Source organism: Lepidochelys kempii, chromosome 12 (genome assembly GCF_965140265.1).
Source record: "Lepidochelys kempii isolate rLepKem1 chromosome 12, rLepKem1.hap2, whole genome shotgun sequence".
In the NCBI taxonomy this organism is placed as follows: Eukaryota; Metazoa; Chordata; order Testudines; family Cheloniidae; genus Lepidochelys; species Lepidochelys kempii.
This window is the reverse complement of record NC_133267.1, coordinates 34,317,277-34,332,316: the sequence shown is the minus strand read 5'-3', so window position 1 is coordinate 34,332,316 and position 15,040 is coordinate 34,317,277. Positions and strand designations below refer to the sequence as shown.

Genomic DNA, 15,040 nt, shown 5'->3' with positions numbered 1-15,040 from the left:
CCCTGGCCAGCCAAACCTCAGATCCAAAGAAGAATTTAGATTTAAAAAACGTTCAGTTCAGTACCTGGGATTTGAACTCACCCGTACAACTTTGGCTTCTGATTCAAATACCTAACCATAAGGTTCCCTTTTCTGGTTCTTATCTGGACCGCAATGGCAGAAATCTCATTAAAAACTGTGAAAGTCCATGAGATTCCCACCATTCAAGATGGCAGACATCTCACATGATCAGCATTTTTGTGAAAATGATGTATGAGTACCAACAGTGCCAAGAAATCAGATACAGAGCTCTGGTTGGGCTTTGAACCAGAATCTCCATCCCTTAGAGGTTTTTAAGGCCCGGCTTGACAAAGCCCTGGCTGGGATGACTTAGTTGGTGTTGGTCCTGCTTTGAGCAGGCGGTTGGACTAGATGTCCTCTTGAGGTCTCTTCCAACCCTAATCTTCTATGATTCTCTGATTCTATGAGCCCAAATAGTTCACCCTAGATTAAGCCTATCCTGGACCTGACTGTGATAGCTGTCTTTGTAGCCAATCTCTGGTTGGAATACTACCCTTCTGCTACTTAACATTTTGTGTGATGCTTTTACAGGAGGAAGTGAATAGAAGAAGCTCATGCTCTCAATTCATGATATGTCACCCTTCTTCTAGCAGGCTGAGTTTTGGATTAAGCAGTTTTGGAGACAGTATGTGAGACTGGAATTCCATCTCTCTGGAGCTTTGATAGGTTCTTTTTCCTCACAACTATCAGAAAGGTATGTTTCATAAAAGTCCAGTTTGTAACCAACAAACATCTTCTGAATCAGAAGAAATTGGACAGCTTGCAAGACATCTTCTTGAATCAGCGACCTTTACTGAGAACAAACAAACAGGGATCTCTCAAAGCTACAAGTTGCTACACAAACTGAGAAAGGGCCAAGAGGCTTGGGAGGCTGAGAGCTTCAGATTATTCTTCCTATTCCCAGTGTTTCAGATTTATTGGAGGGATGGAGAGAGCAGGAAGCCAAGAGATGTTCTTTTACAAAACCAAAACTGAACAAAGACTCGGGTTTAGTTCAGTGGATGAGTAACAGTTGGAGCCACTTTGCCCATCTCTGATTAAAATCCCCTATCAAACAAACAAAACAAAATGACCCCTCCAAAAAGCAAAATCAATCTTTGTCTAGCACTTCATTTAGAACCAAAGAACCAAGCCCTTTGTGTGATTCAGTGACTTGCTGGGCCAAAGTGTGATTCTGCTAGGCCAATGTGTGATTCTCTTATGTAATGACTTGCTGCCAGAAATCCCTGCTTCCATCCCAGTGTATGTCTATGAAGCTTCCTCACATAGCCTAATTCCCATATTAATTAGTGTGCAATGCAAATTAATTCCATTGTATTACTTTTTATTTTCCTAATGAATTGAGGTCTTACAGAGCACTCGCTATTTAACACTAAAGTAAAACGGGCCTCAAATTCTCCTTTTTGTGAAATTGAAGGGTATGTCTTTTCTAAAACTGTCTTCTTTGATTTGAATTACAATTAATTTTAATTAATTTATTTACGCTTGTTATAGATTTGTGATAGCTCAGTCAGAGGATATCATCTGAACTGCACATACTCCTCCCATTTAGAGTCAAAGCAAGAAAGAGAGGAGGGCACTTTTTGATTGTCCCATTAAAAAAAAAAAACAAACATCTTGGATTGCCCCAAAGGATGGAGCAATGTGCAGCAAAATGTTTTATTAGCTTCCTGTCCTCAGTGTTTATTTTACAAAAGAACAATGTGCAGAGTGCCAAGGAACGTTAATTAAGAGGCTAGGAAAGGGATGAAGACCAGGATCTGTGTAAATGGTCACAAAGAGCTACAATTAAAAGTAGGTTTATCTCTGAATTGATACAATAGCAAAACTCGCTCTTTAATGCGAAGGAATACAAGAAAAATTACTAGAAATCAAAGCACATGCATTAAATGTTAGGGTGCCTTAATGGAGAGGGAGATGGAAAAATCAGATAATTCTGTATTTCTTTTGGTGGAAAATATATGAACATATATTCAGCTCCAAGCTGTATTGATTGCTCACTAGCTCAGTATGTCAGGGATGGAATACCTATCAGAGCTAATAATCAGCAAGGTGGGGCAAAATTAGGCCATTTTTTTCCTGCTGTGCCTTGAAGAAACCATAGAAATTAGGGACTGAAAAGATTGATGTGGCCCATCTGTCAGAAAAATCCTATATTAGCTGGAGGATAGACAGGATGATCCAATAGGTTATTCCCTTTACAATCTCTATGGGCTGTACGCAAAGACTCTAGTTTGTCAAATGTTTATAAAGAATATCAGGAAACAGTAAACCTGGGGTGGGGTGGGTAGGTTCAAAAGCGCCTAAAGGGTGTGAGAGCACAAGTCACCTTGACTTTTCCAGGAGACAAAGTCAGTGGAACTTGTGCTCTTAAATCACTTAGGAGCCCAGGCTGAAGCCTGGTAAGTGGGCAAGGGATTCAGATCCCAACCTCCAGCCCGAGCAGGAACACTTACACAGTTATTCCTAGCCTGGCAACCCAACCCCCATGAGCCCAAGTCAATTGACCTGGGCTCTATGACTTGGTGCCGTGAGTTTTTCTTTGCAGTGTAGATATACCTGTAGGTGCTTTGGAAAAACACACCAATATTTTTTAAAATTCTTCATGTTTACCTTTCTTATTGAGGATATTTGTGTTGCAACTCTACCCCCCATCATTGATACCTGGCACATCAGCATCTAATATAGGCAAAGCCTCATGACAACTCAGATGGGTAAACAGTTATGGGCCGCCATCCTAGAATAAGGTCAGCATGGGTGATGTCCAGATGCTGCACAAAGCCTCATTCATTGTGACAGGCAGACATCTCTGCAGAGCTGATTGCAGACTGGGGTTTTGGTTTTCAACTGGTTCAAGATATCTCTTTGGTTGGAGACTGAGCCCTTTTCAAATTGAATAAAGCATTTGGTGGTACCTGGGATGAAGTCCTGGCTCTCCTGAAGGCAATGGCAAACTCAAGTTGACTTTACTGGGGCCAGGATTTCAGCCTTGATCTAGTTATTACAGTATGTAGTTAATAAGTATCAAATTGGGACGTATGAAAACACTGGAATGTGTTACCTAGGGAGGTGGTGGAATCTCCTTCCTTAGAAGTTTTTAAGGTCAGGCTTGACAAAGCCCTGGCTGGGATGATTTAATTGGGGATCGGTCCTGCTTTGAGCAGGGGGTTGGACTAGATGACCTCCTGAGGTCCCTTCTAACCCTGATATTCTATGATTCTATGCAAATGAACATATTGAGGCCTGTTGGGCTGTAACAGCATGACCTCCCCTGGGCTCTGTTTCCAGATTCTAAATATTTCCTTTAGCTTTTTAATTCCAATAATATGAGTTAATCTAATTACGAGAGTAGTGGTTCCCCAACTTGTTCCGCCGCTTGTGCGGGGAAAGCCCCTGGCGGGCCGGGCCGGTTTGTTTACCTGCCGCATCCACAGGTTCAGCCGATCGCGGCTCCCACTGGCCGCGGTTCACTGCTCCAGGCCAATGGGAGCTGCTGGAAGTGGCGGACAGTACGTCCCTCAGCCCTATTGTCCATTAACTTATGTAATTATTTTTTGAACCCAGTCATACTTTTGGGCATCACAACAGACCCTAGTAATGAGGTCCACAGATTGACTATGCATTGTGTGAAGAAATACTTTCTTATGTTTGTTTAAAATCTGCTGCCTATTAATTTCATTAGGCTCTTTTGTTACGTGAAGGGTTAAATAATACTTCCCTATTCAAATTCTCAACACTTATCATGATTTTAGAGCTCTCTATCATATCCCTACTTAGTCGTCTCTTTTCTAAGATGAACATTTCCAGTTGTTTTAATCCCTCCTCATATGTAAACTGTTCCCAACTCCTAATCAGTTTTTGTTGTCTTTCTCCACCAACAGATGCTTAAGAATAACCTTTGAAGAAAATTGGGAATAGTTTGCAAGTTATTCATTAACTGAAACAAGGGGCCAGCTCTAGTTTTCATTCTAACCAGGCCGTTTCAGCATGCCTTGCAAAAAATGAAGGAGCAACTTAGATTTGCCCTTCTAGTTTGGAAATGGTGCTGATTCCAGATCGAAGCCATGAAAAGTGCATCCATTTGCCATTATTAGGGGCACTCTACAACTGCATGTGATAATAGTGAAACACATAGTAAGTAATACATAATAAATCACAGCATAATGTAATGCTGAAAGCGTTGGGATATGGTGACTACTTCCCTTCTGTGCTTACAGGAGCATTGCAGGTCAGAGCATTTGGGGAAAAGGTTGTGTGTAGTTCAGCCAGAGGCATCATAGTTGAGGAAGACCATCTTGGTAGGAGGAGGAGGAGCAATGTCCCTTGTCCGATGTCTGCAGAGAAGGCCTTTGTTCTGAAGCCAGAAGACGTATTTATCTACTATTGAGGGAGAACTCTGTAACTAGCATGAGCAGTGCAAAGTTACACAGTAAAAAATGACGCCTCAGAGCAGAACTTCTAGATCGCTCCTATTAAGGGTGGTAGGGCAAAGACATCATTTAGCCTGATTTAAAAACTCTCAACATCCTCTACTCTCACTGCCAACCTTGTCCTGGCTTGTGTGTTAACCTTGCACTGTTTAAAACTGCTCTTTTAAGATACAGTATGCAGCATCAGCTTAGGTTAATCATAGCCACATTACGGGACCAAATAAAGTCAAGGGCAGGAGCCCTTTGTGGTGGCCTCCAGGTAATGGCCTTTTGCTAAATTTAACCTCAGTTTCCATGTGTTATTTGTTATTTGTAAAGAGCCCCATGCAAAGGTCCTTACTCACTTTATACGCAGTCTGCTCAAGTTCAGGTAGAACAAAAATTGAGGGTGAAAAAGCCAATGGGAGCAGGCCTGTGGGGGGTGAAAAACCACAGAAAGATGACTTCTGTGGTGTGCACTTGAACGTTTCCTTTTTGGAGGTGGAGTTTTGCTCAACCCCATAGAATAAGAAGTGGTTCCTGATGTTCTCTAAGATCTTTTGGACACAAAAGATTACTCATGTGGTGACCTTGAGACTACACCATCTCTACCTGCAGGGTGTAGTGTCAAATGCTTCCTCAAGCAGCAATGTTCCAGGGAATTCCACACAGGCAGCTGCTTCTGGATTCCCCCTTGAAGAGAGGCTTCCCCAACATGGAGCGCTTTTATGCAGAATGCAATACAGCCTGGTGTCTTTTGGATGGATTCAGTTTGGTACTTTCGCAAGAGAAGATGTGCATTCCACCTGACCCTTCCACTCCTGCTCTTGACCTCCATCCTATTCTATTATTACTATGATCTGTATTACTGGTCTTGGAACAGGCCCATCACCATGGTCTCAGAGCACCTGCCAGAGTTAGAAACCGTGGTGATTCAAGGCAGTAAAGTTTCCTCTTTATTCCACCCCACAGAGGAGTAAGTTGCATGAGAATTTTTTTTCTACGTGTGTGTTCCAGAGCGGTTTCTGGGTTATGAGTTGCTTTGTGGGAAATCAAAGTTACAGAAGAGAAGTGGTGAGGATTGTGAATCCTAATGTCCTGGGAAATCTGTTGTCATGCTCACATGAGGTTCACCAGTAATGTGGACAGTTCCATTGTTCCTGCTGTGTAGAGCGGTCAAGTTAAAATCCCAGTGGGTGTCCTGGGTCCAGAACATTGAAGGCCTAGAAAATCAGGACTTTAAATTTGGGGGTCTGATTTCTGAGAATCTCTGCAGTGGCATCATGGAGTTCTGGGGTGCATGGAATGATCTGGCTCTGAGAATAGGCCTCAGGAATGACCCCATACTAATAATCTGAACTGTAATTCTCTTGACGCATTGGCAGGAAGGATCCAGCAGAATTGCAGCAGGTTGAGCCCACTACCTTAACATTAGCATTTAAATATATCAGGCTAAGAAAAGATTGTGACGAGCAATCAATCCACATGGTGGGAGAGAACATCTAAGGGGTAGAGCCACTGTAAGGTAATTCCAGTATGGTAACTTTATTGGAAAACCCTTCCCTGAACCTCCCATGAGAACACAAGGTTAAACCATCAGTAAGATGCACATGGCAGAGCGAGTCTGAGCCCATCTCTTGCCAACTATATTATAGAAACAAAGGTCTGGGCAATTTTACCTTGGATGAGAATTCCCTTAGTTTTCTGGGTCATCTCTGGAGCTCAAGAGAAGCTATCAGTACTTGCTAGAGGACATCATCTTGGAATGCAAGTGGACTGGGAACCACTGCTGACACTCAGCACTGCACAGTGGCAGGAATCTAGTACTGCAGCTTCCCGTAGCGTTCACTGGTGAATCTTCAGGAAGCTGACTTATGGTTTTGTTGATCTTTTGTTTGGCATTTGATTTTATCATGGGTGGCTTCTCTTGGTAGCCCTTAACTGCCTGCTGATAGAAGAAGGTGATAAGGGCTAGTTGGCTGAAGCCAAAGGATGGTGAAGCCAAAGACCGATGAAGTTTCTTTGCGGCACATAGCCAAGAAATTTGGTAGGAGTGTTGTAACAAAACTTGGGCTTTGGAAGGCGTAATCCTTAACTGAGCTGGTGTATGCAAAATAATCCACTCACCACATTCTTATGAAGTCTGGTGAATGATCTCTAGATTTCTTCCATTCACTATACCCACCTAGTCCCACTCTATGGCCATTGTGTGACAACAAACAGCTCAATTCATTGCCTTAATCAGGGCAACTGGGGGAGGATCTTCAGGGATGACACCTGCCTCTTCCCAGTCAGGGGCCTGAGGTAGGCCAGACATAAAATTAGGTGGGCTATGCCCCCCCCCACTCACCATGAGGTCCACCCCCTCCATGGCCCCTCCCCATGGCCAGGTTGGAGGCTGAAAGCTGGAGCTGAGTACTGTGGGACGCTGGCTGCTCACAGCTAGTAAGATTTGCCCAAGTGGGGCGACCTGGCTGTGGGGCCAGCCGAGCCCTCGGGGAGTAGTGACCATCGGGGGTGTGGCCCAGGAGCCCCGGCTGGGTGGAATGTCCCTCCTGGCCAGTAGCTGCCGCTCTTTCCACTGTGCTGGAGAGCAGCAGCTGCTACAGGGTGGCTATGGCAAATTTCGGGGTGGCTATAGCCCTTGCAAGCCCCCTCCTAGCGCTGCCCCTGAGGCTCTTGCTTCTAGTTCAGTGTGGGGTGGGTTCAGACACCTGTGTCAGCCACAGCAGGGTGATTATACAGCCCCCTTGATTCATGCAATGTTGTTTCAGAAAGGTCTAAACCCAGACGAAAGGATAAAAGCCCAGACATCCTTTATTTGAGCATTTCACAAATAAATTACAAGTTTCTTTGCAACCACATCATAAATCAAAACGTTTATTTACACCTCAGAAACGGCAAGCAATTCAGCAATTAGGGCCTAAAGGAAACATTAACTGGAAAAGTAGCTGAATAAAGTATTCAAATCCAAACAAAAATTCCTGGTGATGACTGAAGGAGACAGAGTTCATTATGGGGCAAACGTGACGATACAGGAGGTTACCATTGGACGTTTCAATTAATCACACAGCATATCTGTACTGAATTCGCCACCATACACATTTTCATTTTACAATCCTAGTTCATGGGCAGGGCGCGTATGCATGCCCACGCATGCACTGTCCCTTTAGACTACATTCATTTAACCTCAAAACATCAAATACAGCCACTTATTAATGCAGAGGAGAAGCATAACTTTCAGAGGATGGGTATAGCTCCATATAGCCATCCTGCTAATACTGAAGAAAGTTAGGGTTCTTTCTGTATCCCCCTTCACACTGCTACTGACTTGCTGGTACATAGACAACTAAAACAAAAGGAGTCAGTAAACAAGTATGCATATCTTCAAATTATGTAAATCAATATAAAGAGCGAGAGAGCCGAGTGAGGCTTAAATCAATACAACATCAGAGGTGGGAATAAACTATTTATTTTCAGCAGTTTGGGTTGACCCTGCATAAACCACGCCCCTTCTTAAGTTGAATGTTCATCCATAATTCATAGAATTAAACTGCTTATTCCAAATCCCCATGCTGTGTAATCTCACTCTCCCCCTCTACATATATTATATATAGCTCTATATATGTATGTGTGTATCTCTATATATCTACATATATACACACACATAGCAATTGTGCAACTAGTAACTTTCACTGAGCATTTTTGTGTGTATTCATTTCATTTGGACATTGAGAAGTTAGCGATCATCAAAACTTGTGGTTAGGTAAAGTAGTCACAGCAATGGGCTGTACGTTTTACACAGTAAAATAGTTATCTGTATCTAGCTTTGTTTTCCAAAATAATTTGCATGTGAACTTCAAGGTTACAAATCACCAAGAGCTAAATGGGAAAGAATTGTTTTTGGTTTTGTTGTTTTGCTCCCTTTGGGAGATGTAGCACTTGGACAAAAGACGGTTCTACAGATACTGTAATGGGAATACATAATCCTATATTTTCCCTTGGACCTGCTATTCTTGAGCCAGTGTCATTTTTTATTGTCATTCATCTTTTATTCAACTTTTTTACATGAAATGAGATAAGCACATTTGGTAAGAATTTGGCTTCTGGACAAACAATAATGTGATCCGTGTACAAAACTCTGCTGTGTGATCAAATGGCTAAATGCATTGGTAGAAACCGAGGGGGCAAATTAGCAATCACCATGCTTTAGGAAACTAGTGATGCAAAGGAATGGCTAGTGGTAAAACAAGCATAACCATAACACACAGGCTTCTCTTTTTCTGTAACGGTAAAATAAAGCATTGAAACCAGGTCGCCTATCAACTGACTGGAAATCCTTAATTTAATAAATGAGTTTGTATTACAGTGGACCCTAGTTTAAATGATCACCAAAGAGACCAACAAGACTTGCTTGGCTAGAAGTGTGGTCATTCTAAATAAAAGTTAAACCAAATTGTGTTGGGGACCTTAGGGATACTTTAACGGGGTCAGCGAAGGAAGTGAGTCAGATAGACTTTAGGTTTCCCTAAGTTCAAGACAAACCTACAATAACAGATAAATGATTTCCAAGTGTCTTATGACAAGTTATGTTATTTTACTATGTACAGCAGACTGAATAAAGCAATGTGTTGAGAAATGAGATGAAATATCTCAAGGTATAGGGTCTTACGGACAGGCTGGATTTTCATCTTTCATCTCTGGTTAATGGAGTTATTCATGGAAATGTGATGAGAATCTGGCTCCATGGGTCTATTACCAAAACATCGTTCCACTGTAATCTAACTCTTATTTGATCCCCACCATGAAATTCAGCTGGTTTTCTTTTGTTTTGAGCTTCAGACCTGCAGTTACTGAACATAATGTACATTAATATATGCACATAGGCATAATGCGAGCACACTCATGAGGTGTATTGACAGGGCTTCAATTAGCAAGTACACTGAAAATGACACAATTACCCTGCTAATCAACACCATTCTTTGATTAACTCGATAATTGTCATATTGGATTCATGTTTTACCAGAAAATACAGGATTTTGAAATTAAATGATTTATACCGGCACTGCTTTGCGTATGCTTCAAAATGAAAATGATTAAATTCAGCGTCTTTCAAAATACAGACAACTTTGCATGTATTGCACACACATACACACAGAGAGAAATAAATGTTGTAGCAACTAAAATAGCTAAATTCATATAACTGATGGATTATGAAAATAGCAAGGCATACCTGAACAAGTTTTAAACTTAATCCAACATAAAAAGGAAGAGCAAAAGTTATGAGGTTTTTCTTTTTGGTCTTTTCTGATTTTGCATGACATGAAATGCTTCCAAATTCTGCTAGTTTCTGAGTTTCAGGAAATGACATCACTTTGGGCCTTTTCCCTCATGTAAGGAACCCCATACGTTTTAATGGGGTTTCTCTCTTTAATAATACTGTAAGATTTGCCCTATTGGGCTTCTTGATAGATGTTCTTTCTTGAATATGGAAACTTGGGAAATGAGGACAAAATATTAAGATGGCAGGTAGGTTTCCTCTTTTCGTGCCTCGAATGCCCAGAGGTTAACTCAAGCTGGAGCCTTCGGGCATATGAACAGGAGATGATGGGGACTGAGATTTCAGACCCTCCCACCCCAGTTTTGGATGAGAAAGTCAGGGAGGTATTGGTACCTCTGTGATCCAGAGCCTCCACTGGGGAATATCCTCATTGATAACCACCCCGTGTATAGGTCAATTTTTTTGCAATATTATTTGAGACGTTACTCTGCACTGTGGACTCTTATTGCACAGGTAAAGGGTAGGCAACTGGCTTTACCCAGTAGCTTGTTGCTAGGCCAGATTCAAACAGAAAATTTTTATTCCTGGATTTGGGCCCCCTTAGGAGGATCCATAATGTGCTAGGTTCTGAACAAGAAGCAGGGATAGCTTCTCATCATAACTCACACAAAGCCCAGTGAAGTCAATGGGAATCTTTTCACTGACAGACTTTGAATGATGTCCATATGCAGGGGGAGGAAGGATCCCATTAGAAAAATATATTTATGTGGAAGGATAGTCGTTGTTTCCGTTACATTCAAGTGAAAAGTTTAGTAGATCAAGGCATGGGATGCAATTCCTCTTTGGGAAAGATCCACAGTGTATTTAGCATTCATCTATTTTCCTTTTGCAAATTTTGCATTTAACGCTTGTTTATATATATAAGTGATTGGTGATTATAAAGCAGCAGCATTTGCTTACCACAATGCCTGGGGCAGACGGCATGGAATGGAAGCATGCCCATGTTCAGGTAGGAGTAACATTTGAGATCAGGCACTTCCTGCTTAAAGGCCTGCAGTTGCTTAATGAACCTTTCTGAAATTCTTTTCTAAAGAACCTCCCATTGACCTCTAAGTACTACTGTGGTAACTCAGACACCTATGACCTGTGAAAGAAGCAAGGTCAGTGAGAGTTTTTGCTGGGTGCGGACTTCAAGTGTTAAGCTCTCCGATTAAAAAAACCCAGCTTTTTGTGTCAAGGCAGTTTATATCTTATGAAGAAATCTAAAAATTTAGGGAAGTCCACAACATAAACTAACTTTTTTGCTGTCACCATTATTAATTATTATTATTATTACTTTACTTAAAAAGGACCTGTTGTAATATTTGGTATAATACAGGAAGTCAGAGAAAAGCTATTGTACAGCAATTTTTCACCACCAATACACATTTAATATCTAGTGTAACATCATGAAAAAAACTAAATGTGTGTTTGGAATTTATTTTTTATACTTCCAAAAAGCTTTAATACTGAAACATATACATGATGTGGAAGGTATGTGTATAATCTCACGGCAGTAATGACAACATACAGAATGACCCATAAGTACTGTAAAAACGCTAACCCAAAAACGCAGCTGTGACGATCTATTGCATAAGAAAGCATTGGTGTTTAAACTTTAAATAAGCAAGTTTATTAAAATATTCTAAGACATTTAACCTCACCCTAGTTACTGGCAAGCTCTAGTAAAAGCCACAGTCTGCCACTAGTATAATTTTTTGTGTGTGTTAATTTTATAAAAAATTTGGTGTGAGCTTTGATGGATCATTTACAATTTATTAACAGGATCATCATCTTGATACAGTTAGAAGTTTTTTGTTTACCTTACATGCTCACAGAATAAAAAAAGGATTAATATTCATACATAATGACACCTTTTAATTCCAGGTTTGCAAACAAGTTATTTCACACACACAGAGAAATGATCTTGTTACTTTTAATTGAAAACTGTGCGTACATGTATATGTATGTGTGTGTGTATATATATACTCTCCAAACTGTATATATGAATATATTTATACAATACAATTTCCTCACTGTGCTCAGGGACGTCAATGAGAGCTGTATGGGGACAGAGCGAGAACAGGCCTTTGTGGTCAGGGAGTCGAAAGAGAGATGATCAATGCATCTGAGAAATCCCTGTACTCCTACTATTCACACAGGCCTTCTGACACGTAAACATCTACCTATCTGATTGCCCCTGCAGATCAGGCACTAAGAAGTTTAAAATGTCCTCAGCTGCACCAGCAAATAATTATCGGCAGGAGCAAAAAGAGAGGCTGGGTTAAGGCCCCTTTAAAATCAAGCCCAGAGTGTCCCAATATTATATGAAATGACCCATAGTGCATTTGACTGCTTTCAGCCCCCTTGCAAATCACAGCCTCCTTATCTCCCAGGGCTGCTGTCATTGTAATGTGGAGTGAAAAGCTGCTTTCACTGCTGCTTCCTCAGTACTACCTGTGGCTGAAGGAAAGAAATCTTGATTGGAAATAGAGCACTGGGAATTTGCGTCTCTTGTACACTGAGCCTGAGGTAAATGAAGTGACCTTGTGGTATAGCTGGCACTACTGACATGGCAATTTTAATGGTATAGTTGCAGTTGCTCTCGTCTTTTGTGTTACACCATTGTATAAACAACATATACAATGGGTTTAGCTATGACAGGACAATTCTAACTCACCTATGGCCCTGTTACTCTGTCCTGTCCCTCCCCAGCTTCAGGCAAATGTCTCATAAAAGCTAAACCTATTGTGTATCTCTTCTCTGCATATAAATATATATATACACACATACATTCATACATATACAGATACCATCCCACAGACAAAAAAATTGTTTCTGAACAGTTGAATAGCAACAAGTCAACAGATAGAAAAAAATGGATTCATTCTATATTCAGCTCGCAGAAGGTCAAGTGGAGATGTCATGGTCTTTTAACATTCAGTGAAAATTCGCATAAACCTTGCATCTTGCAAGAGAAATCCATTATTGAACAACAGTAAGGGCAGAGGTTGCCAAACACTGACGTACAGTCGGATAGACTAAGTGAGGTTGCAAATTAAACTGAATCTGGAGCAACTGAGGCCTAGTAGTGAAGAACAGTAATTGTAAACTGCGATCTTCAGATTTGATGTTTTCCTTTTCTTGTTGCCATGGCAACTCGGTAGGACAGCTTCAAATGTCAGGAGTTCTTACAGACCTAGGTGATGGGAAATGTGTGTGGTTATTACTGAGCAGGATCACAGCATTCTCTAAATATTCCTTAAGGGAAAAATACATCAAATTCCTCATTGGGTTGTATGCATATTATTAAGCAGTTGCAGCTAAATCATCCTGGTTCGGAAGCAATTATTTGAAGGCAGAAATCTATGGGAGAAATGCCACTTCTGCCATTTAAGGATCTTTAACAGTGCATAGCCAAGAGGTCTGAGCTTAAAAGAGGAGACAGGAACTCCTGTGACCTGATCCTCTTGTACCTTGCACCTTAGTCAATTACACCCGTGTAAAGTGAGATCAAATACCAACCAGTACACTTTTTTCAACCAATGAACAGTGCAGGAAACCCAGGCAACTTTTTAAAGAACATGTACTTTAAAAAAATCATAATTCTATTGGCAGTTTTATGCTCCCTGCTACGGTTTGGAACAGCTGCTCTATTGATTGTGTGGTAGGACAATGGAAACAGAGGAATACAATAAGAAAAGGAGTACTTGTGGCACCTTAGAGACTAACCAATTTATTTGAGCATAAGCTTTCGTGAGCTACAGCTCACTTCATCGGATGCATACTGTGGAAACTGCAGAAGACATTATATACACAGAGACCATGAAACAATACCTCCTCCCACCCCACTCTCCTGCTGGTAATAGCTTATCTAAAGTGATCACTCTCCTTACAATGTGTATGATAATCAAGTTGGGCCATTTCCAGCACAAATCCACGTTTTCTCACCCTCCGCCCCACCCCCCACAAACTCACTCTCCTGCTGGTAATAGCCCATCCAAAGTGACCACTCTCTTTACAATATGTATGATAATCAAGGTGGGCCATTTCCAGCACAAATCCAGGTTTTCTCACGCCCCCTCCCCCCCCCTTTTTTTTTTCCCAAAAACCACACACACAAACTCACTCTCCTGCTGGTAATAGCTTATCCAAAGTGACCACTCTCTTTACAATGTGTATGAAAATCAAGGTGGGCCATTTCCAGCACAAATCCACGTTTTCTCACCCTCCGCCCCCCCCCACACAAACTCACTCTCCTGCTGGTAACAGCCCATCCAAAGTCACCATTCTCTTTACAATGTGCATGATAATCAAGGTGGGCCATTTCCAGCACAAATCCAAGTTTAACCAGAACGTCTGGGGGGGGGGGGTAGGAAAAAACAAGGGGAAATAGGCTACCTTGCATAATGACTTAGCCACTCCCAGTCTCTATTTAAGCCTAAATTAATAGTATCCAATTTGCAAATGAATTCCAATTCAGCAGTTTCTCGCTGGAGTCTGGATTTGAAGTTTTTTTGTTTTAAGATAGCGACCTTCATGTCTATAATTGCGTGACCAGAGAGATTGAAGTGTTCTCCGACTGGTTTATGAATGTTATAATTCTTGACATCTGATTTGTGTCCATTTATTCTTTTACGTAGAGACTGTTCAGTTTGACCAATGTATATGGCAGAGGGGCATTGCTGGCACATGATGGCATATATCACATTGGTGGATGTGCAGGTGAACGAGCCTCTGATAGCGTGGCTGATGTTATTAGGATCTACAACCTATTCTGAAGGATGACCCAACACTCTCACAAATCTTGGGAGACAGGCCAGTCCTTGCCTACGGACAGCCCCCCAACCTGAAGCAAATACTCACCAACAACCACATACCACACAACAGAACCACTAACCCAGGAACCTATCCTTGCAACAAAGCCCGTTGCCGACTGTGCCCACATATCTATTCAGGGGACACCATCACAGGGCCTAATAACATCAGCCACACTATCAGAGGCTCGTTCACCTGCACATCCACCAATGTGATATATGCCATCATGTGCCAGCAATGCCCCTCTGCCATGTACATTGGTCAAACTAGACAGTATCTACGTAAAAGACTAAATGGACACAAATCAGATGTCAAGAATTATAACATTCATAAACCAGTCGGAGAACACTTCAATCTCTCTGATCACGCAATTACAGACATGAAGGTCGCTATCTTAAAACAAGAAAACTTCAAATCCAGACTCCAGAAAGAA

At 41.5% G+C, this 15,040-nt stretch overlaps 1 protein-coding gene across 1 annotated transcript in view; it reads right to left on the bottom strand.

The window, feature by feature from the left end:
* Window positions 1–7,268: 7,268 nt before the first annotated feature.
* Window positions 7,269–15,040, bottom strand: part of CDH13 (cadherin 13) — a 789,423-nt gene continuing 781,651 nt past the window's right edge. Inside the window, exon 14 of the mRNA XM_073308069.1 lies at window positions 7,269–12,988. Within this exon, the coding sequence (XP_073164170.1) occupies window positions 12,981–12,988 (8 nt within the window). The 3' untranslated portion in view covers window positions 7,269–12,980. The remainder of the gene's footprint in view (window positions 12,989–15,040) is intronic.